Source organism: Cetorhinus maximus, chromosome 9 (assembly GCF_964194155.1).
Source record: "Cetorhinus maximus chromosome 9, sCetMax3.hap1.1, whole genome shotgun sequence".
Taxonomy (NCBI): Eukaryota; Metazoa; Chordata; class Chondrichthyes; order Lamniformes; family Cetorhinidae; genus Cetorhinus; species Cetorhinus maximus.
In genome coordinates, this window is record NC_135887.1 from 117,533,216 (window position 1) to 117,558,704 (window position 25,489).

General features: G+C 44.9%; 1 protein-coding gene across 4 annotated transcripts in view; it reads left to right on the plus strand.

Annotated features, from left to right (window-relative positions):
• Positions 1–25,489, plus strand: part of elp4 (elongator acetyltransferase complex subunit 4) — a 307,678-nt gene that overhangs the window by 96,509 nt on the left and 185,680 nt on the right. For all 4 annotated transcript variants that reach the window (XM_078549418.1, XM_078549419.1, XM_078549420.1 and 1 more), the window contains exons 4-5: positions 431–568; positions 8,941–9,083. In XM_078549418.1, coding sequence (XP_078405544.1) covers positions 431–568; positions 8,941–9,083 — 281 coding nt within the window. The remainder of the gene's footprint in view (positions 1–430; positions 569–8,940; positions 9,084–25,489) is intronic.

Below are 25,489 nucleotides of genomic sequence, written 5' to 3' on the forward strand. Positions count from 1 at the left end.
TTTTCTCTCGAATTCCAAAATTTAGTACCTGCACTAGCTTTACATATTGTTGTTTATAGAGTCTGGAAAAGAAGAAACACAGTTGTTCCGTGTACATTTTTCATTTCTGAATGCATAATGGTCTGTTGATCGACATTAAATCTCCAATCCATTTAGCTGAGATTTCATCATTAATAGAAGGAACTTGAAATCGGAGACACAGTGCAGGTGACTGATTTGGTCATGAATTACTGGACTTTGGCCTCATTCTACACACAGTTTCAAGTTCTGATAAAATTTACTTTTATTTCCAGCTGCAGCTTTTTCTCCCCTGGAGCATTTTCAATTTACGTTACTGAACATGTTAGTGTTAAATATAAGTATATGTGTATTTTGTTCCAAAATATATGTGTACTTCAAAAATAAATTATTCCCATTTTGGTTTGAATAGGAGCTTCCTGCACCCTTGCTTGATGATGTGATAGAGATTGATGAAGCTGTCAGAGAGACAGAAGACAATACTACTACAGCTGCATCCCAGAATTCCATGACAATAGCGTGGCGATACCAAAACTTGCCAAAAATACAGGTATGATCTTGCATTTCTTTAAAGCATAACCATGTGAAATGAATCAAAAGAAAGCTTTGATAAAAGATGTACCTTTACCATGAAAGGTTAAAAATGTAAGTGAAATTGCAAATTGATTTATCTTCTAGTTTATTTTTTACACTTGCTCTTTTGTAGCTTCATACTGTTTTAAAACATGAACTATCAGAAAGATTGGAAATATTTAAGTGACATTGTTATGTAGTAGTGGACTTTTCTTTAAAAAAAAACTTAAATTGTTTTGATCTGTATCTGATTCTTCACTTTGAATAACCTTCAAGATGAATAATATTATTCCATGTCTTAATCATTTTAAAGATTGCAGTTAAATTTTGAAGAGGTCTGATTGTATTTCCTATGGGAACTGGTGTTAACTATTTTAAATGTGAAGCCAGTCAGGCCATTGTAACTAGGAATCAGGTTCCTCGTGAAGCTGTTGATTTTGGGAGCTGTGAAGGAATAATGAAAATGTTCAATTCCACATGATTTGTAGAAAATGTGCTTTCTTTTCTTGGTGCCAATTTTAGCCCATCCAAAATACATTGACTGTTGTTGTGGTACAATTCCAACAACACCAGCAACCCACTCCCCTTTCTGGTGTCTTAACCAGTTGACTAATCTAAATACATGATCCTACACAGTGAATGTTGATAGGGACTGATCATTGTAGCTGGGCCCAGTCTTATCTTCTCCAGGAGGAGCCAGTGGCTCACAATCATGAGATCAAAAGGGGGAAACCTCAGTCAAATATTCTCCTTCCAAATCTGGCTATCCTTTTCTTTCTCCTGCCCAGGCTTGATGAGGCTCATTAGATAGCAACCTACCTTAAGCATTCACTCTCTCCACCACCAGCACATCATAGCTGTAGTGTGTACCATGTACACAGTGTGGTGCAGCAACTCACCAAGGCTTCTTCGACAGCTCCTGCCAAACCTGCAACTTCTAGCAGCTAGAAGGACAAAGGCAATAGACACATGGGAACACTACCACCTGCAAGTTTCCCTTCAAGTCACATATTACCCTGATATGGAAATATATTGCCATTCCCTCATGATTGTTGGGTCAAAATCCTGGCACTCACTCCCTAACTGCACTGTAAGAGTACCTAAACCACATGGAAAGCAGCGGTTCGTGGACACCACTCACTACCAGCTTTTCAAGGACAATAAATGTCACAATGCCAGAAACCCTAACATCCCATGAACGAATATAAAAAATGATCAGCTAAATCAGCACAGACTAGAAATTTAAGCCCTTAATCTTCTGACCTGTATAGCTCAAGATAGTTTTTTTTTAGCTATTTGGATCATCGGTAGGGAGTTTTACTCACTTGTCATTGTTTTACCAGCTATGACCAGAACAGACTTTTCCTTGAGCATCAAGTTCTTACCCCTTTAAAAAGTTTTCTAAAGAGAGCACTATGGTGCAATTGGTCAGACCTGCACTGATGCAAAACACTTTGATAGTACCCACCAACTCCATTGGTAAAGGAGTCAAGTAACTATTTTGGCATTACTGATTCTTATCAGATGAATGTTGAAGTTCATTTAGAGCCAGTCTGTTAGGAAATCCATATTCTACACTTGGGATGCCCTATTGAGGAAAGGTTGAAAGAGACAAGTAAATGTATGCCGATGCCTTTCATTCTAACTTTGTGTGGCAACAATGGAATCAATTCCTTTTAGTGCTAAGGACAAAATGAGTCGGAATGTTAGAGGTTAATGTATTCCACATATTTGAATTCATCATTTAATTTCACTTTACAGTTCATTGTTGTGTTAATAAGGCTAAATAAACTAGATTATACAATTGGTAAGCAATCTTCCAAGATCATAGATCAGGATATCAAAAGCCATTATGCAGCCAATATCTGGACGCTGGTAGAAAACGAAGCAGAACTTTTACAAATGTGCAAAATTCACAATAAAAAGACTTTTTTTATTATAGTATTTATAAGGCAAACTTGTAATTTGTTCTCAAGGTCACATTTCATCCCTGCTCTGCTTTGGCTGTAGTCCATTTCACAGTGTGAAGTTACTGGTACATATTTAGCAGAGGAACGCTGTTTCTACAAGCTCTATTCATATGTAAATAGCTTTTGGTTTCTTGCTGTATTAACATATAAAAAAATCCTTCCCAACCAAATAATCCAGTTTATTCAGATCTATTAATACATCGGTATGTTAGAGTAAAATAAAATGTTTCATTCAAGTTTATAAGTGAATAAATAGTTTTTTTTTAAAGATATATTAACCGCTGGTACACACTGCACTCGATGGACACTCGGTACTTCACAAGGTTTCCAGCAATTTCAAAGTGGATAATTGAATGAATAAAGTTCATTTCGAAACATTGAATAGTTAATGGAGAAATATTTTCCACTGAATTGACACACAATCCTTAATATTCTAAGGAAAAATGCTTGTATGGTTTTAAGTATCTCTCAGTAGTGCCTCATAGTGGTGCTTTATGCTTAAAGTCTGGGAACAGACATATGTGCAGAACTCCTCCTAAGGTGACACTAAAAGGGGGAGTTCATCCTACAATCACCATCTCTGTTCATATCATTGGAATTGAAACTCATGATCAATGTTCCCCTTAAGCCCCACAACTGCACAGCACCATGACAAATTCCCGTGCACAAGTTGGCACCTACAAGTTACTGTGTGTGCATGGCTACACAAACAAAATTAAAGGAGCCGTGTACTTAAATAGATCACCCAGGTCCTCCTAGAAAAATAGAGGGAATGGTGTTCATAATGTTGCCAGAAAGAAAATTAATTAAATTTTAAGAAGATGCAAGGTTAATTCTGTGTTCCTAGTTTCCTTAACTTTGAAGCAAGGTCTTACAAATTGCAGAGCACTGTAGAATGAATAAAAAGACAAACCTGAATGATGTACATATTATTGCATTTACCTTAAACTAATTCATAATGATCATTGCCCAACCCAGTACTAATTTAAACCGCTCAATCAAAATCAAGTGTTTTCGCAGCTGCAGTGTGTAATTGTCTCTAATGTTTTTCTATGCTTCAGAGGTGCACTTCTGTGGCTTGATGCAGATGGATCTCTCAGTTTATTTCTGGGATGGTTAGTACTTTTAATGATACCTCATGGAAGTTGTCTGACACAGACAATGAGTTAAAATGTGGAAAATATATTAGTGTGTTTGCATTCATTTCATCAAAAATCTCAATACTGCCACAAGACAAAAAAAAATCCAATACTGAATCAAATATGGTTGAACAAGGTTTGACAGAGTGAGTATGATCTGTCAATTGGAAAGCACTGAATCAAGCAATTGACTTGCTTATCCATGTGCTAAATGAGTAAAGAAAGCACTTGAGAATGTATCAGCTTCATTGTCATAGCAATCTAATCATTGTGGAGATAACGTACAAGTGACATAAAACGACCGCAGGCTCAATAGCCCCCTTAAGGCCCACCAGCTAGTTCTTCCATGCTTGTAAGTCCCAGTTATTTCAACAGATTGCTCCTGATTTATGCAACAATGTCACGGTTTAAAATTTAAATAACCCTTGAAACTGAATGATTCATTGGCATTTATTGCAATGGCACTGTACACTATCTTGCAGATGGCTAAATAATGCAAGCAGAAACATGTCTGCTCATAGTGTACACTGCAGGAGCTCTTAAATACCAAAAGGTGCCTTTTTCCAAGGTTACTAAAGTAACTGCAATTCATCTGTAAACAAAATTGTGGGATGCAAAAGCCTCTCAATGACATGTTTGTGTACTTTGGGCAATATATAAGCTGTCACAGCATGAAATCAATTTTCTGCCTAGGTTCATCTTGAATCTGAGATTTCTAACACATTAGTGTTGCAATTAGAAACATTTAGCAGCAGACAGTAGACTGAAAGCCAGCAGTCTGCTATCTGACAGTTTCTGCCTGTTCCTCTCTAACAGCCTATCCATCCTTAAGCAATGAGGGGGACAAGCACAAGTTGTAGTTGCCTCTGATAATAAATTTATCAACTTTGCAACTTCTGAGGGGAAAAAAAGCTTTCCCCTAGCTATTCAACTAAACCAGATTACTCACACTTAGTTGGTTCAGGTAGGCCTTAGCAAGCTTCCCACTGGGCCTGGGAATTTGTAAAGCGAGGCCTATTCACAATTCTCTGACACAGACCACGCTTTTATTGCTTACTGTTTTATTATAGTAAGATCTGTCTCCACCCAGCTTGTAGAAGCAATACTCTTTCTTGTGAATTTAAAAAAAGGTTATCCCCCACCTTAATCCATACAGCGTTGTGGATTAAAGACACCAGTGTGCCCTGGGATCCTCTGAGTAGACCCTGGAAACTTCTTGTTTCTTCTCTTTGCTGTCTTAGAAAACACTACCGGGGCCTCAGTGAGGATTTGCATCTGAAATGGACTACCTGGTGCTTTCCTGAATGAAGACATCAGATCAAAGTTCAGTTAGTCAGGGCCTTGCTAAAATGTTAAGGAGACTAGGATGTACACAATGAAAAGATGAGTTCTAGCAGAGAATGCAATAAAAACATTGTGATGGGTAATCCAGATAAAGACTAGATTATACAGACCAAAGGACAACCCCTGTATAAATTGTTTTCAGTGCTTGTCCAACAATAAATTCCCTCTCCTAGGATGTGTTTACAACAGCATTTCTTGCTGAAAAGCAGGGATCTGTGTTCTGTATTTATAATGCAAGAATGTTTAACAAATGTGAATTCAGTGGGCACTATTGTTAATAACTTCATGAAATAATTGTAAAGATATTGTTAAAATAATGACTAGTCAGTTTTCTCACACATTGCTGCCTTTTAATTGAAATAGTTGTGAAACAATGCCTATATAAAGCAGTGCAGAGCGTTCCTTGTCACATAAAAGTGCTACTCTTTTTAAAATCCTACTGATTATACATCACCTTGTATTAGCCTTATTTTAGTTTTGCCAACCTATGCCAGTTACCTCCTTAAAAAGTTTCTTGATTCCACAGGCACTAGTCACCCCTGAAGCCTTGCTCCAGTGTCTATACTTGTGTGGTGGTGGTGGTGTGTTATAGGTCACTTGGAGTCTGAGTTGTTATGGCAACCTGTACTTTTTACGTGCATGCTGTAGTCTAGAGCTTGGGTAGTGATAGCAGAGGCTGCAACTTCCTTTGGATCACATGGCTGACCAGGAATCTCTCCCACTCTTACCGCCTGCCATTGGATTGTGCTGGAAGGGTTTGCAGGTTAATATTCAAACTGTTTGGCCATGTTATGAATGCACCTTCCTTAACCGTCAAGTTCTGCAGTGGGACTCAAACCTAGGACTTCTGGATCAGAGGGAGAAGTGCTACCTACTGCGCCATAAGACCCCCTGATAATTGTGTAAGCCTAAACAATAACTGCCAGTGGGTTATTCAACCAGAGGGTGCATCGTAACTCAGCCCAATCTGTCACACGTATGCTGTTTATAATTGGGTGAACTAGATAGTTCGGAAGAAGGACTTGTATAGTGTCTTTCACAACCTCATGATGCCCCAAAGCAGCTTACTGTTGTAATGTAGGAAACATGACAGCACAGATAATCTGTTTTAGTGATGTTGGTTGAGGGATAAATATTGGCCACTACACCAGGGAGAACTCCCTCTCTTTTGAAATGAATATCAAAGAAGCTTTCACATCCACCTGAGGGAAGACAGGGCCTCAGTTTAAATTCTTAGCACAAAGTGCAGGACTCCTTCAATACTGTACTGGAGTGTTAGTCTAGATTTTGTACTCAAATCCATATCTTTCTGACTCAGACGCAAAAGTGCTACTTCCTGAACCTCAGTTAACATCCATTGTGAATGGAAACCCTGACTGACATTCTGTTGTGCCACCCTGGAAACATAGACTGTAGTCTCTGTACTCAGTCTTGCATCAGCTAACTCAGCCCAGAACCTGAGCACTTCTGGTTTTTTGATGATATGCTGCCTTTACCAGCCAAGTCATTAAGGGAGCTCCAGTAAAAGGATTACCTTTCCACAAAAAGAATTTTAAGTTGCTAGCACTTATACATTACTGCGGTTATTGCTGAAAAGCGAGACATGTTTCTGAAATTTTTCATCTTGCACTCATCAGGACAAAGACAGGAATACCAAATTTCAAACAATTTTTACTACAGGAGAAAAGGGTGCTGATTGGTTGGAATAACACCTCTGGCCTAGGCATTGCCATAGAGAAAGCTACGGGGGACCGAGGGCTCTCCAAGCTCCCAGGTAATTCTGAAAAGGTACAGGGCTTGAATATATTCATTTTGTTTTCATAGAACAGTCTCTGCCTATGAATATATGTTGCTTCTAGGAAGCATAAATGAGCCACATTACGAGTTTGACTTATTATCTTAAATTGGTTGTTAGTGTAGCTATTAGCACACTCCGGACAGCATTTGCTGAACAATCCCCTCGTGGAATCACATCTAACAGTAGACATTTTGTTCTGGGATTTGCGCACATGGGCTGGTTGAATACACTGCTTATTACGATCAACTGAAAGAACATGCTGTTTGATTTGATTGGCCAATCATTAGGATGTATGGCTATGCACTTGGTGTCATACCGTATCGTACTGAAGTTCATACACGATGTTGCTCAATTGTGTCATAGGCAAAGCGTTTTTTTGGACTGACAGCAGCATCCTGTTAGTGGTAAAATGCCACTTGCATAGCCGTCGCAAAGTAGCAGCGTGAAATGGCTTGCTTAACCTATTGTTCAATTTTTGAGATACATTGCCTTTCCAGGATAATTTGAGGCATATCAGGCACTTTTCAATCTTATAGCACGTGCTAACTTATTACCCTGTGCATATTTCTGATGCATAGATGATACATTTGCAATTTTTGAACCTGCAGCAGCGTGTAAGGATTTCCTTGCACAACTTAATACATTCCATCCCATACTCAAATTCACTTTAGAGATGGAGCTGTCTAACACTCTCCCTTTGATGTGCTAATTGAGAAATCGCTAATGGATTCTCCACTGCTGTCTACCAGAAGCCTACCTTTACCAGCCAATATACAGATTGGGGCTTGGATAACTCTACGTGATATAAGATTGACCTTTTCAGCAATCTTGTAGGATCCTAGCCATTTGCTCACCTTGCAAGCTTGACGCAGAAATGGAGCGCACCAAAGCTATCCTTCAGGACATTGGCTATCCTGATCAGATCATTATTCACTGTATCATGCAAACTTGCAAATTGGCTAAAGGTTGCCACTTTTGAACATGAAAGGTGCCCGGTCTACCTCAAATAACCTTGGAAAGGCAAAGTGTATCAAAAATTGAACAGGTTAAGCAAGCTGTTTCACGCTGCTATTGTGGAGTAGCTACGTGTTAGGCATTTTCCAAAAGATGGTCTGCCAACCACACAGTTGAGCAATGCCATGTGTAAATTTCAGTGCCAGTGTGATACCAGGTATGTAGGCCATACGTCCCAATGATTGGCTGATTGAATCAAGCAGCATGTTCTGTCAGTTATTCATAATGGGCAGAGTACAGGCTGCTCAGCCAACCAGTGCCTGCAAAACCTGAAATAAAACATCTCCTGTTAGATGTGATTGGGCTGCACTTGCTGAACAATCCTGAAAGCGCTAATCGCTACACTAACTATCAGTTTTAAGATAATCAGTCGAGCTTGAAACATGGTTCATTTATGCTTGCTAGAAACGATATACATTCATACACAGGGACCCATTCCCCGCAAACAAAAGGAATATGCTCAAGCCTTCTGCCTTCTATGAATTACCTGGGAGCTTAGTGAGTCTGTAGTTTCCATTGCTTTCTCCATGGCAATGCCTTGGCCAATCAGCATTGACTGCCAACCAATCTGCATAGTTTTCTCCTGTAGTATAAATTGTCATGATCATTTGAAATTTGGCATTCTTGCATTTGTCCCTATAAGTGCAAAACAAAAAGCTTCGACAACATGTCTCTCTTTCAGCTATATTTAAGTTCTGTTCTACCATGTGATTACTGTGGTTACTGTTAAATTTTGTTTTTCTTGGCAAGGATTATTAATCAGCAGTAAGCCTGTGATTTTGATATTGCACTACCAAGATTCAGGCTGGAATTTTGCAGTCCCTGCCCCCGTGGCGGGTACCCCACACCAGGACCGGTGAGCCATTGAAACCTCCGTTCACATCAGGGGTACTAGAAGATCCCACAGGCATGAGGAGCTGGAAAATTTTGGCCTGTGTGTGTGTATAAGCATTTATATTTTAGCACGCTAAAAATATGCTTCTTAAGGATATTCCATTGTAACATTTCCTGAAACACACTTCTATGCCAGTACATATTAAGTGATTTTTATTTGACCTTTAAAGTTGTTTACTTCACTTGACAGACAGCCTTGATGTCCTCCTCAAGATTTGGCCATTATTATGATGTTTCTAAAACAATGAGCACCGAGCTCCAGCACTCAGTCAAGTGTCACAGCTTTTTCCTACCTGATGAAGTTCCATTGGATTTATCAGTGACTGAATTTGGGTAAGTTCTTGAACTGAGCTGCAAGAAGAACCTCAGTTTGTGGCATAAATGACAAATCTGTAAATTTCTAATAAATGAACCCATCAGATGAAGTTGCTGCACCATTTAATATTTTAAAGTAACTTTGTATAAGTATTCTCTACTGGTTTGAAATGGTTTTTTGTTAATCCTACAAAATTCTGCCCTTATATACAAGAATTCCCAGAATATCAGTTAGGTTTTTAATGTTCATTTCTATGTTTCCACATATAGCATCTACAGTTTATGCCATTAGTTGGAGCTTATTTTAAATATTTATCCTATTACAAATACTAAAATGTAAATGTTTTAGGATTGAACTATATTTGACTTATTTTCAAGGTGAAACACTATTCAGCAGTGGTTTTATTTTGTGATTTTACTCTAAGGAATGATCTGTAGCTGTTTCTCTTGTCATCATTGGGTAGTTAATATTCAGTTGAGCTCCATGCTTGACTGGGCAGACATGCATGCATACAAGTAACCCGATTAAGCCGACCACCAAGTTGCTTAATAAAAAAAGACGAGGAACAAGATATAATTGCAAACAGTCATAAAGCCGAGCAAAATTGATTTGAAAATGTCTCGTTTCAAGTGTTTAATGTAGTGTGACTTAAGAAAGAATTCTGCTGTGGTGAAGCTGCGATCTGTTAGGATTCTTGCAGTGTCTGACCTTTTTACTTATTTCCTGTATGCTGGACTCCCATCTGCTACTTAACAATGGCAGTGTGGGTTCTTTACCCAACTGATCTTGAGAGATCAGAAAACTCCCAATTCATTAGATCTTGAAGTAGGTGGAAGGGATTAGTAGGGAGGAGCAGGCATTGTTAGCAACAGATAACAATTGAATTGCTACTGAAGTTTTCCGCCAGTCCACTTCATGGTGTACAACCTGATCAGCATGCCTCACAGCTCTCATTCAGTATTTTTAATTTGCTAGTTGTATATTTGTATATCGTCTAATTATCCTACGACAGTCTGCCTCTTCAGTTATCAGCTTCATTTTGTGAAGACATTTTTAGTAGATAATTGGAATGAGTAGCCATGCTTGTATTGACTGATTATCGTAAACTTCTTGTCACGATACAAGTTTCTCTGAAAAATTTTTAAAAATTAACTTTGAAGAAGTACAAGACATCCCATTCATTGTCACTATTATACTGTGGATTTCAGCCAAAGACCTGGAACTGTGATGCACAACCAGCATCCCAAAGCTATACTGCCCATTATACTTCATTGTAGGTAGCATTGAGTTCAACAACTTAGGGAGCATGGCAACAACAACCTGTATTTGCATAGCACCTTTAACATATGAAATGCCCTAAGGCGCTTAACTGCACTGCACGTGTTGAACCGGAGACCAGAAAAATTAACTTTAGTGTAAACTTAATGCAGATGGGATTTGGGGTACATAAAAGTCATGAAGTCACTGTTCATCGAGCACACTTTTCCAACCTATAGTCATTTAACTTGGTTGCTGTCACTTCTCATTTTTATACAATTCCAGTTTCACATAAAGCATGTGGAAAAACTGGATCTTTTCTTATTTATTTGACAGCAACCATGAATTATATTGAAAAGATTATCAGTGTATTTTAGTCAGTTGATGATGTCACCAGACTACCTGCTGTTAGCAATTCTGTCCTTTTTTCTTTAATTCAGCAGAAGATAGGATGATCATTAATATCCAGTAAGCACTCCATAAGTCAATAGTAAAAATGCATTGTGTGAAATCGATTTTTTTTTCATGTAATCCTCATATATTGGCACTCTTATTTAACCCAGCAGCTGGAAGCATGTGACATTGTCAACTGGTATCAAATCCCTCACAATTACTTAGCGGACTGCTATGAAATTGCACTAACCTGCTTTGGAACTTGTTTTTTATTTTCAAACTTGAGCAATTAAAGTCATTTTTATTGCAAAATGAATAATAATTAGGAGCTGGATAATGATCAGAGATTCAACCGTAGCTTCTGTTTATGCAGTGCCTTGACATAGAAAAATGTCCCAAGGCATTTAGAGTCAGAGGCAAAAAAAAAAGACAGTAAGCCAATGAAGGTGGTTTTTGGAGGAATAGCCAAGAGCCTGATCAAAGTTGATTTTTAAAGTGTATCTTAAAGGACGAAAGAGAGGTGGAGAGACTAGGCAATTAAGAGAGGAAATTCTAGAGAATGGACCCTTGATGGCTGCAGACATGTCCACATTAATGGTGGGGCAAAGATTGGTGGGGCTCCAGAAGAGGCCTGAATCAGACGAGAGGTTGTATGGCAGTGATAGGGAAGAGCTAGACCATGAAAGGATTTAAGAAGGTGAAAAATTTACAGGGAACCTGGAGTTAACAGAGATAGGCAAGGGTGATGGGTGAGCAGGAATTTGGTGCAGGATAAGTTGTAGGCAGCAAACCTTTGATGGGCTGACATTTATGAGGCAGTAGAGGATGGGAGACCAGCCAGGAGAACATAAAGGTAATGAAGTCTGGAGATGACAATGGCAAAGGTGCATGTTTCAGCAGTAGATTGCTGTGGTGGTGGGGGAGGTGGTGGTGGCAGCTGCGGTGGGAGGTGCATGGGGATGGCAGATAATTTTATGCAAATGAAAGCAAGCCACCTTTTTGTGGAAGAGGCTGTGCAGACATAAGCTCAACCCAGGGTAAATGGTACGGCAAGGTTGTGAATCTTCAGCCAGTGAGGGAGTTGGAATAGATGAAGTTAATGGCAGTAACCAATAAAGTGTGACCGCATCTGGAGCTTGGGGGGGAATTGTTGGTGGTTTTTAACTGTTAAAGCAGTGTTTCCCAAACTATTATCCAATGTGACCCCATTTTAATATTTGAAAATTAACATTAGATGCCAGCAAAAACAAAACAGAAATAAAGTAGCATAGTAACATTCGGTATATAATTATTAAAGTTTGTGCATTACGGATCAACATATAATGGATCATATAAATGTGAAACAGAAAAGATCATTGCAAGGATCCTCCTTAACCGCCTTCTCCCAGTGGCCAGGGAACTCCTTCCAGAATTTCAGTGTGGTTTTCATCCATCGAGAGGTACAACAGACATGGTCTTCACTACGTGGCAGATTCAAGAAAAGTGCAAGGAACAACATCAACCCCTGTATATGGCCTTTTTTGACCTCATGAAAACCTTTGACTCTGTCAACTGTGAAGGCTTCTCAAATTTGACTGCCATCAGATATTTGTCACCATCCTCTGCCTACTCCACAATGACATGCAAGCTGTGATCCTTACCAACAGAACCACCACAAACCCTATTTCAGTGAAGACTGCGGTTCAAACAAGGCTGTGTCATTGCACCAACTCTCTCCATTTTGCTCGCTGCAATACTGCATCTCACTTCCAGCAAATTACCCATAGGCGTGGAGATTATCTGCAGAGCAGACAGAAACTGTTCAATCTACATGACCTATAATCCAAAACCGCTCCAGCCTCAGTCACAGAGCTTCGTAGATGACGCTTGCGTGCATGCTCACTCAGAAACTGTCCTCCAGGTCATTGTCATAGACCCCTTCTCCGAAGCATATGAGAAAATGGGCCTTTCATTAAACACACAGAAAACTAAGGTTCTCTTCCTACTGGCTCCCACAGCATAACACCTCTCCATTTTGATTAAGATTAACGGCAAGATCCTGGAAGTGTGGACCATTTTCCATATCTTGGGACCCTCATCTTGACGAAGGCAGTCATAGACAACAAAATTCATCATCGCCTCCAATGTGCCAGCTCAGCCTTCGACCAACTGAGGAAAAGAATATTTGAGGACCAGGATTTCTAACCTGAGACTAAGGTTATGATTTACTGGGCAACTGTGATCCCCACACCCCTATATGCTTCTGAGACTTGGACAACCTACAGCAGATACCTCAAAGCACTGGAGAAGTACCGACAGCAAGGCCCTTCAAATCCAGTGGCAAGAAAGACAGTCCAACAGCAGCATTCTCTCCAAAGCCAACTTGCCAAGCATTGAGATGTTAATCACTCACAATGAGCCCTCCTGGGTGAGACATGTAGGTTGACACCAGTCTCTGGAAAGCAACTGCTCTACTCGGAACTCTGTCGCAGCAGGAGACATCCAAGAGGACAGGGAAGACATTTCAGGGATGCCCTTAAAGTATCTTTAAAGAAGTCAAAAAGCCCTTCCGACTCATGGGAGCTTGTGACCAACCAAAATAAAGAAGACTCATCCAAGAAGGCATCAAGAGCCTCAAGAAACATCATCGGGCACATGCAGAGACAAAGTTGAGGTCTTTGAGGGAACACAAATCTCCAAACAACCAAACAACCAATCTACCCAACCCTTCAAGCACCACCTGCCCCGCATGTGGCAGAGTCTGCAGATCATGCATTAGAGCTCATTGAACTGGAGTCGAAGCAAGTCACCCTCAATCCCAATGGCTTAAGAAGAAGATGATGACTTAATTTGAGCTTCTCCAACTCATGGGCCTTGGCTAGGAAGCAGTGGATATTATTGACATTCACTTTTGCATTCAGCAACATTGATGTACAGTAACTTCACACCAAGGTTTCCTAAAGCCACCTTGACATCATTGATTTTAATGGGACACAAGTCAAATAAACCTCTAGGCCCAGATCTTCTGATCAGGACTGGAAATCCTATTTCTGACCCTGATCAGACAAAAAATGTACACTTAACTCCCTCCACTATTTCTGAGTGATCATCCAGTTGAGGACCCTTCACATCTGATTCAGTGCAGCAAATCTTGTAGGGAGCAGCGCAGAGTATTTGCACAGAAGCCATGCCCCCTTTTTACAGTAGTAGCTGTAGCGTAAGTAAAGAGTTTATATGTCCCAAAACTGCTTTGAAAACAGCTATGGAGAGAAGGTAAGTGTGTAAAGGGGTAGTCAAGGGTAAATTGATGGGGGGCGGTTAGTATGAGTGATTGGGGTGTCAGTTACTATTTTCACAGGTGTTACACTAGGTTTTTTCCCTGTCTAATGTTTCGGTAACTATTGTGGTAAGTAAATCAGAACCATCCAAAGTCTCTAACTCTGAGTTGGAGGCCAGGATTTTACGTTTGGTGGGGCGGGGGTCGGGCATGCTTCCCGATGTCATCGCGCACGCACTCAATTTCGCAGTCGGTGGACACGTGCACAAATCGGATCTGTGGCCACTGGTATTTAAAGGGTCAATGAAGACCATCAACAAGCCAATAGACAGCAATTTTATGCTGTCTATGCAATTTTTAGCTCGTTGCCAGCACAAAACAGGTGGGCAGAAATCACGTTTTAATCATTTCCTCGTCCACAGTTGGGATAAAAGGTCCCCAGAGCAGCAGCACTTTCTCTGTCATTGCAGTTTGTTGCTGTGAGTACAGACTTGTCCCAGAGTTCCTTTGCATCACGTTTGATTGTCAAGCCTGCCTTTAAGCATCTCAGGTCCTCACCCCTAGAAGGTTCCCCTGAGTTGCGTCAAGCTCGTGACTGACACTATCTTTAGACATGTCCGCACGTTCGTCCACTTCCGTACAGACAAGGCAATCCAGGCGGAGAGAGCATGAGGCTTCGCTGCGATGGCTGGGTTCACCCGCATCCAGGGTGTAATAGATTGCACTCATGTGGCCATCAAGGTGCCAGCAGATGAGCTGGGAGCTTTTGTAAACAGAAAGGGGTTCCACTCAATCAATGTTCAGATCATCTGTGACTACAGGGCACAGGTTCACCAAGTTTGTGCCCATTACTCTGGAAGCTCACAAGATGCTTGCATCTTGGGGCACTCACAGGTACCAAGGCTGTTCATGGCTCCTGCATGAGTGGATGGATGGCTCCTGAGTGACAAGGGCTATCCCTTGAAGAAGTGGCTGATGACCCCACTCCATCACCCAAAAACTGAGGCCGAGGAGAGATATAACGGATGTCATGCCTCCACAAGAGTGGTGGTGGGGAGGACCATCGGGCTGCTGCAGATGCATTTCAGATGCATGGACCGATCAGGGGGAGCATTGTGGTACATTCAATCATCAAAGACACTATGCATGCTAGGCAGGCTGAGGAGACAGTGGAGACCTGCTGCATGGTGCAATCTATATTGGAGCTTCAATGGGCCCTCTGGCTATGACAGTTCAGTTTCTGATGAGAGGAACCCGTTATGTTTCCAGTACCCACCACACACACATCTGTCACCTGCACTCTTACCTTCATCCAAGACCCCCACCTCACCATGACTGGAGGAGCGAGCTGACCAGTGGCATTCCAACTCCAGTGCATCGCTTTGGTGCTTCATCAGGATGCAAAGCTTTGACACTGCACCCATTCTGTGGCACTCTGCAACGTTATGACTGCTCTTCGCCTGACCGGGACAAGCAGAAGACCTCATTAGTGCTCCGTCTCCCCGAAGGTCCTTTCCTTGGGCTGTGTTTCCCACTATCGGACATTGGGAACCTCATTGTAATACATCAGCATATCATTATAAGGCCAGCCCACCGGACTCATCCTCCCCGCCATCTCTCTCCCCACCCCCTGGCCGCCAAAGCTGGATTGTCTGCCCATGTCAGCAGGAAAGCATGCCAACGTGTTTCATAACAGAACATAAGTGACGCCTGGGGCAGGCTGCACTTCGCTCAGGACTTAAAGGATTGTTTGCCTACCTTGCTTCGGTCAGCACTCGTAGTCATCAGCGCCAGGCTTCACAGACAGCACCATACCACTTTTAGGGGGGCTCATGGATTGGTCTCTACCTATCAGATCAGCCATATGTGGGCGGCTTTTCAGTGGCTGCCGGGCAAGGTCTTGCTAGGGAAGGGGGAGAAGTGACCTCAGGCAAGGGAAGAGGCGACAAGCTGAGAACTGTACTTTTTTTACTCATTCACAGGACGTGGGCTTCGCTGGCTGGGCTGGCATTTATTGCCCATTCCTAGTTGCCATTGAGAAGGTAGTGGTGAGCTACCTTTTTGAACCGCTGCAGTTCTTATGGTGTAGGTACACCCACAGTACTGTTAGGAAGGGAGTTCCAGAATTTTGGCCCAGCGACAGTGAAGGAACGGCGATATATTTCCAAGTCAGGGTGGTGAGTGACCTGGAGGGAAACTTCCAGGTGGTGGTGTTCCCATCTATCCACTGCCCTTGTCCATCTAGATGGTAGTGGTTGTGGGCTTGGAAGGTGCTGTCTAAGCAGCCTTGCTGAATTCCTGCAGTTCATTTTATAGATGGTACATGCTGCTGCTACTGTGCGTCAGTAGTGGAGGGAGTGAACATTTGTGGATGCAGTGCCAATCAAGCGGGCTGCTTTGTCCTAGACGGTGTCCAGCTTCTTGAGTGCTGTGGGAGCTGCACTCATCCAGGCAAGTGGGGAGTATTCCATCGCACTCCTGACTTGTGCCTTGTAGATGGTGGACAGACCTGGGGAAGTCAGGAGGTGAGTTACTCGTCGCAGGATTCCTAGTCTCTGACCTGCTCTTGTAGCCACAGTATTTACATGGCTAGTCCAGTTCAGTTTCTGGTCAATGGTAGCCCCCAGGATGTTGATAGTGGGCTTTCAGTGAGGGTAATGCTATTGAACGTCAAGGGGCGATGGTCAGATTCTATCTTGTTGGAGATGGTCATTGCCTGGCACTTGTGATGCATGAAGGTTACTTGCCACTTGTCAACCCAAGCCTGGATATTGTCCAGGCTTTGCTGCATTTGGACATGGACTGCTTCAGTGTCTGAGGAGTCGTGAATGGTGCTGAACATTGTGAAATCATCAGCGACCTTATGATGGAAGGAAGGTCATTGAAGAAGTAGCTGAATATGGTTGGCCGGGGACACTACCATGAGGAGCTTCTGCGGTGATGTCCTGGAGCTGAGATTGACCTCCAACAGCACAACCATCTTCCATTGTGCTCGATGTTACTCCAACCAGTGGTGAGTTTTCCCCCTGATTCCTATTGACTCCAGTTTTGCTAGGCCACATTCGGTCAAATGCGGCCTTGATGTCAAGAGCAATCACTCTCACCTCGCCTTGGGAGGTCAGCTCTTTTGCCTGTGTTTCAACCAAGGCTGTAATGAGGTCAGGAGCTGAGTGGCTCAGTGGAACCCAAACTGGGAGTCAGCAAGCAGGTTATTGCTAAGCAAGTGCCGTTTGATAGCACTGTTGATGACCCCTTCCATTACTGATGAGCGAGAGTAGACGAATGGGGCAGTAATTGGCCGGGTTGAATTTCTCCTGCTTTTTGTGTACAGGCGTATCTGGGCAATTTTCCACGTAGCCAGGTTGATGCCAGTGTTGTAGTTGTACTGACCAGGGGTGCGGCAAGTCCTGGAGCACAAGTCTTCAGTACTATTGCTGGAATATTGTCAGGGCCCATAGCCTTTGCACTATCCAGTGCCTTCAGCTGTTTCTTGATATCACTTGGAGTGAATTGAATTGGCTGAAAACTGACATCTGTGATGCTGGAGACCTCCAGAGGAGGCCGAGATGGATCATCCACACTGCACTCCTGGCTCAAGATTGCTGCAAATGCTTCAGCCTTATCTGCTGCACTGATGTGCTGGGCTTCCCCATCATTGACGATAGAGATATTTGTGGAGCCGCCTCCTCCAGTGAGTTGTTTAATTGTCTACCACCATTCACGACTAGATGTGGCAGGGCTGCAGAGCTTAGATCTGATCTGTTGGTTGTGGGATTGCTTAGCCTTGTCTATCACTTCCTGCTTATGCTGTTTGGCACATCCCTGTGTTACATCTTCATCAGGTTGACACTTTTTTAGGAATGCCTGGTGCTACACCTGACATGCCCCCCTACATTCTTCATTGAACCAGGGTTGACCCCTGGCTTGATGGTAATGGCAGAGTGGAGGATATGCCAGGCAACGAGGTTACAGATTGTGTTCGAGTACAATTCTACTGCTGCTGATGACCCACAGCATCTCATGAATGCCCAATTTTGAGTTGCTAGATCTGTTCGAAATCTATCCCATTTAGCATAGCGGTAGTGCTGCACAACATGATGGAGGGTTTCCTCAATGTGAAGGCGGGACTTCGTCTCCACAATGACTGTGCGGTGGTCATCCTACTGATACTGCCATGGACAGATGCATCTGTGGCAGGCAGGTTGGTGAGGATGAGGTCAAGTATGTTTTTCCCTCTTGGTTCCCTCGCCATCTGCTGCAGACCCAGTCTAGCAGCTATGCCCTTTAGGGCTTGACCTGCTCAGTTAGTAGTGGTGCTACCGAGCCGCTCTTGGTGATGGACATTGAAGCCCCCCCACCCAGAGTACATTCTGAGCCCTTACCACCCTCAGTACCTCCAAGTGGTGCTCAACATGGAGGAGTACTGATTCATCAGCTGAGGAGGGGGAGGGGGGCTGTACATGGTAATCAGGACGTTTCATTGCCCATGCTTGACCTGATGCCATGAGACTTTATGGGGTCCGTAGTCGGTGATGAGGACTCCCAGGGCAACTCCCTCCACCTCTGCTGATGCTGTCCTGCCCGTAGGACAGGACCTACCCAGGGTTGGTGATGCTGGGTCTGGGACATTATCTGTAAGGCATGTTTCCATCAGCAGAACTATGTCAGGCTGTTGCTTGACTGGTCTGTGTGACAGCCCCCAGATGTTAGTAGGGAGGACTTTGCAGAGTCGGCAGGGCTGAGTTTGCCATTGTCATTTTCGGTGCCTAGGTAGATGCCAGGTGGTCCATCTGGTTTTGTTCCTTTTTTGAGACTTTGTAGTGGTTTGATACAACCAAGTGGCTTGCTAGGCCAATTCAGAGGGCATTTTAGAGTCAACCACATTGCTGTGGGTCTGGAGTCACATGTAGGCCACAGCAAGTAAGGACAGCAGACATTATTGAACGAGATGGGTTTTTACAACAATCGACATTGTCAACATTAGACTTTTAAGTCCAGATTTTTATTGAATTCAAATTCCACCATCTGCCATGGCGGGATTCAAACCTGGGTCCCCTGAGCATTACTCTGGACCTCTGGATTATTAGTGCAGCAACAATACAACTACACCATCGCCTCCCGGAAGGAAAGTATCCCAGAATGTGTCGGGGGACATGTTGATCTCTGCAAGTGACCTCAAGATGGTGAGGGCTGAGGAGGCAACCTCTAGAGGAGGTGAGGCCAGAAGGTCATTTGAAAAGTATGTGTGAGAAAATGGGTGGTGATGTCCCTTGAGCTGGCAGTGATTGAGATGCCCGTGAATGTGTGATGGGCTTGAGTGTAGAGTGATGAGATGATTGCCATACCCTGGCTGCACAGGTGTGATCATTCATCCTCTATCTGCATTGGATGGCCAACCTCTTCTGTGCAGTGTTGGCACTGGCCACCACTTGCCATTACTGGATTGGTGATGCCGATGCCCATCCTGCAGTCATAGCAGGGGTGGAGGATATCACAGCTGGTCTCCCCAGCCTCCAAAAGGCGCTCGAGGGCTGCAGCCATTTTGCCTTTCGGGGCCATGTCTTTTTTGTTGCAGCCTTGGCTGGAAGCACTGAGCGCAGCTGTGCTTTAAATGTGGTGCCTGGTGTGATGAAGTGGCGAGGCGATGGCATGGCAGGCAAATCAGAGCCCATCCACCATCGAAACGGCATGTATCCCGGGAATGCGTAATTAATGCGACAGGTTTGGGATGATTCGACATGAAAAGCGACCATCCCGGCCGGCAGGTGAAAAGTAGTTTTACCCGTCCACTACCACACTTCGTGCAAATCTGGGACGGACACACAGACACCCACACAGACATAGACAGGCGCACAGACAGACACATTAACCGACATATATAGACATACACACACAGATACAGTCAGACACACAGGTACATACAGACAGACACTTAATGACACATCCCTCGAGCACCTTTTGAATGCAGTGGAGGCCCACCGTGATGTCCTCTACCCCCACTCTGGCCGCAGGATGGGCAGCAACATCACCAATCCGGCTTGGGAGGTGGTGGGAACAGTGGTCAGCGCCAACGCCCTGCAAAAAAGGACAGCCACCCCGTGCCGCAAGAGGATGAATGAACTCCCCTGTTCCGCTAGGGTAAGTCACTCTTCTCATTGCTCTCAACTCTCACACTCTCAAACCTATCACACAGCCACAGGGACCTCACTCACTGCCAGTTCGAGGGACATCACCATTCATTCTCTCTCATTTGCCTTCATTGTCCTCATCTCGTCCATGGGACCATTCACCGCCCACACATGCCAAACATACTTACCATCTGACTTGGCAGGCATCCTGCTTACACTCTCTCCATCTCTATTCATGCAGGACAAGCTGGCACACAATAAGAGGGAGAGGTCACAGACTGGTGGAGGAATGTCTAAAATCAAGGTCCTCACGGACTTTGAAAACAGAGCTACCCAGCTGGCCAGTGAGGATCTGGACCTTTCCTGTGCTGATAGTGAGGTTGGCGGTGCTCTACCAAGTGAGGATCCAGCAGTGAAATATTCATCAAACAACCATGCTGTGAGTGATGTGTCCTGTTTCACAGGCCACTGCCATGCACTGATTATCTCCTCTTGCTTTCGCAGGCAGACCTGGGAAACCACCAAGAGAGTCCATGACCCAGGGCCTTCAATTAAGCCCTGAGAGGAGCTCAGAAGAGGAATCCGCTGAAACCCTCCCTGAAGACACATCACAGCGCTTGTTCACACCCTCCACCAGTGCAGAGACACACACATCAGTGGGACCTGGCTTTAGAGTACGCTGGGGATCACAGTCTAGTGAGCACGTCACACTTTATGATCCACAGCAGGTGGCGGCATTGACTTGCCAAGTAATCGGCACTCAGAGGACGGCTGGAGGCCAGAAATTTGCTGAGTCAGATGACAAATCTCTGGATTCTGTCATGTCACAGTTGCTGGAGCTGCAAAGGCAAACTCGAGAACATCAGGAAGGGATGTCTGCTGCACACCTCAGATTGCAAGGCACGATGGAGGATTCTGTCTGTCTTCAGGCTGAGGTGTTAGCGCCAGCATGCCAACACACCAAGGTCAATATTCGTAGGATGATGGCTGCCCTGCGCGGGCTGAGCTCCATCGCTGATGCCACAGTTGGCCTCCAGCAATGTGTATGCAAGAAGGGTACGGGGCAGCCCAATCTCACTCCAGCTTCCCCTTCTCCTCAGAATTAGCCTGGGGTCCTTGGGCACCCGTAAGGAGGAGGATTGGCAGGTGCACACACTGGGGCCCTCCACCGAGGTGATTCGGAGTGTCCAGCCCATCTGCATCCCCTCTTCCTGACCCCTGCAGCTCCAGCGCCACGGGTCGAGGAGAGTGCCACTGCCACATAGCAGAACCCCCAAAAACATGCTGGAGCCCTCCAGGTCTTGGCCCTCCAGAGCTCGCCTGTCAAGGTCATCATAGACAGGGCTTAGCAGTCAGCAGGCTGCTTCTGCCTCCGTTGTCGATGTCCAGGGAGTACCAAGACGTAGCAGCAGGCTTAGGAAGGTTAAGATGATGTTGCACAGCCTAGGCATGGGTGTTAATCGCTTGTACATAATGTTCACTATTGTAAATAAACTCGCAACAATGTCTCCCTGCCTATGACTCCTTGTTCTGATGAGCAGTGTTCATGTAACTCAGATGTGAAAGCTCTCTGCACAAGATAAAGGCAGGTGTCTCAGTCCAGGCCCTCTCCCCTGTGCTTTGTGCAGCCCACAGACCAAAGTGATGGTCCAGCCTCTCACTCCCTGGGCACATTAGTGATGCCTGCACGTTGATGATGCTTGTCCTTGCTGCCAGAATGTCATGGGCAGGCGTCATCCCGCCATTCTCTCTGTGTTCTCTAGGCACCTTTAAGGCGGGCCTGGGCCCCATCTCTTCAGCACCTGTGACCAGTTACGCTGTGCTCTTGAAGGGGCCAGGTGCTGCAGGTGGGCAAAGGATCAGGTGCTTCTAAAGTTTCATGGCTGCGTCTTCATGATATGACCCTGATCGCAGAGCATAAGCAAGCTGCCCTTGGCCAGACAAGAATCAGATATTCTCAGAGGCTGTGTGAAGATCTATGGAGTGTCCTCACTGCATGTCGTCCTCATTCTCCTGCAATCAAATGACTATTAGGACTTCCACTGCATCTGTTTGGCAGGAGCATTATCAGAGGGTATATGCGCTGCCATAAGCCAGACTGAGTCAAACATTCATAGATGCAATGTGAGGATCTATGGTGTCTCCTCACTGCATGTTGTCATCATCCTCCACAATTTTAGCAGCTATGAGGACTTCCTGAGCGTTCGTTCCTCGTCTGGGTAGTGCAAAGGCCTCATCCCCATCACCTTTGAGGACTTCCTCACCCTCATCCCCGTCGACATCCTCCTCATCAGAGGAGACCTCCAGCTCCTCCATCTCCTCCTCAGCCAGCTCCTCTCCCTGTTGTAGTGCCAGGTTGTAAAGGGCGCAGCAGGTGACAGCGATGCATGACACCCTTGGTGGACTATATTGTAGGGCTCCACCGGACCGGCCCAGGCACCGGAACCTCAATTTCAGCATCCCAATGGTTTACTCCACCAAGTTGTGATTTGCAACATAAGCCTCGATATATCTTCGCTCCGTTGCAGCCTGAGGCCGCCGCATGGGTGTCATCAGCGACGTCCTCTACACGTAGCCCTTGTCCCCGAAGAGCCATCCCTGCAGCCTCTATGGACCCTGGAAGAAGTCCAGGACCTGTGACCTACTGAGAATATACGATTCGTGGACACTCCCTGGAAACCGTGTGCAGACCTGCAGAATGCCTTTGTGGTGGTCGCACACCAGCTGCACATTCCATGAATAGAAGCCCTCACACTTGACATAGTTGACCACTTGAGCACCACATGAGCGCAGTTGATGGCAACCTGCATCTGTGGGAAAGCTGAGATCTGGGCAAATCCCAGTGCTCTTGCATCCTGGCTTTCCTGGTCCCGGGCGAAATGCACAAAGTTGTGTACCCTTGTAAAAATGGCATCCATGACCTCACGGATGCATTTGTGGCTGGAGGCTTGTGATATCCCACAGAGGTCACCTGTGGAGCTCTGAAAGGAACCATGGTGTAAAAATGGAGCACCATGGTCACTTTCGCGGCCACAGGCAGTGGATGCCATCCATGTCCCTGTGGCGCCAAATCCTGCAGCAGCCGACAGATGTGACTGACTAATTCCCTAGATCTATGTAGTCTTCGGCGATACTGGTTCTCAATCATCTGCAGGAATGATAGGTGGTGTCTATACACCCTGGGTCTAGCTAGATGCCAACCAGCAATGGCTCGCTGTAGGTCTTCAGCATTGTGGGAGCCCCAGCCACCCCTCCTTCCTGAGGATGCTGCTCCTCCCTCTGCGCCACCAGGCGCCTCCATCGCTCTCTTCTCCCTTGTCTTCACCCTCTATATGCCATGAGGCACACAGCTAGTTCACCAGGCTCCAGCTCCTTGTGTACTCCTCCTGCAGGATGAAAGAGAGACACACTTGGGTGCCCCAAGAACCTCTCTTGGTTAAGCCTGAAGGCCCCTTAACGCATCCCGGAGAGCGCTGGCCACTACTCGGATGACCAGAATTTAGCGTGCTGCACGGCTGCCCAAAACCCCACCCACCTCTGCCCCATTCCACCTGACCGATTGGTGGCAGCTTTTCCCACTGGACTGCATGCTGTGCTCTCAGCTCAGGCGCAGGTATTCTAACCCGCACTGCAAGGCTGCACCGTTAGCTTGAACCATGGAGGAGACTGGTTCAAATCGGGATGATGACCTCGCAAGGGGCTGTGAGCACCTCCACCAGTAACTGCTCCGTGGCCAGCTTTCACAAGGAGATTGTACACCGTGCCCAGTTGTCCAACTGATCTGCAGTCTACTAAAACACTCATTAGTTTGCAGCCTGTGTCCAAGGGGTGAAAAAGCTCTGGAGCACGGCGGCACTTTCATGCCTCTGCGTTGTTTGAGTGGGCAGATAAGCTAGAGGCCTAACTCCACGTATGTCAATGTGACTGCGTCTGAACTTCTCAACTGTGGAGGAATGGCCACTCTATACAAGGTTTCCCTAATGCGTGGTCACTTCCCTCCCCGCGCCCTGCATGTGCTTGTGCACTACCTGCAACAGCAGGGCAGCTCTTGCCCCTCACGAAACCCCCCCATTCGCCTCAACCGCACGGCAGCCTTTGCAGCCTCCCAAGTCATCTCAACCGCAGAGCAGCCCTTGCCCACCACCCCCCCACCAAGTTACCTCAACCTTGTAATCCAACAAGTAACCCTCACGAGCTCTGCGCAATGTTACTGCACACTCACCTCTAAGATCCCCTCATAATGCAGCCCGCCAAGTTCACGCCTTATATATGCTGTTGTAAAACAAGTCGACGTGGGCGGACGATCCAGCGTGGAGGCATGTTTCCGGCGGGCTGGCCTTATAATGACACGCAGATGTATTACAATGAGGTTCCTAATGTCCGACGGCGGGAAACGTGGCCCGCCACCTATGGGCTGAATGAACGATCGCAAACTGGTTTCACGACGTTGTGAAACCAATTTTTGGCCGCCTCGCCACATTGTCTGCTCATGCCGCCGAACACACCCGACACCAGGGGTTATGGAAAATTCCGCCCAGAGACAGACACACAATCTGCCACACGCACACAGACACGCGCGCACATGGACAGATACGTACCAGCCAGTGGGGAGGTATGGCAACTCTGACAGTCCAAGTCAGTGGTCTGGCAGCAGCCCTGCAGGCTGCATTTTTAAATGATCTTGAAGAAGACCACCAGTGCCGAAATTGGATCTGGTAGCAAGATCCAGTGGGCAAAGGATAAAAAAAAATTTCCAGCATATCTGCTTATTTCACTTCAATAACACACTTGTTAGTAGATTGTTTTAGGGGCTGGTACAGCATATTGCAGCACCATTCTTTTGACTCCATGATCTGTGTGCCACCATTCAACCAAAAGAGAAATGAGCAGATGATGCTCTCCATCACGGCTGTCATGAATTAAAGGATTTGGATTTTAGACCATTTCTCAGTCCTGTATACGCCAATGCAAGCCCAGAAATTGGAAGCAATTTAGCAATCCTCTTCATAAAGATGGCCGAGGTACAGGAATCATCTTGATGGTATAGCTGGGATGGTTTTCTGAGATCATAAGAAATTAGTGAATAGATGAAGTGTGAAACAAACACAGAAATTGCATAGCTAGGCAACTAAAGAATATTAGAGCTTACAGTTCCAGTCAACATCTTCCTCAGAGCGCTTGTGCTTTTCTGAGATTCAGTACTTAACTTTGTTAAAACAGTGCACAGAAAACTACTTTCATTGTGAATGATCAATGCAATACTGAACCAAAATACTTGGTACTGTTGTTGGGAAAGAAGCAGGAAAACTATCCGTTCCCCTCACTGTCATTTCTTGTCCTCATGTTGGAGAATTGCTGCTGCATTTTAAAGTTCATGTTTGTGCTTATA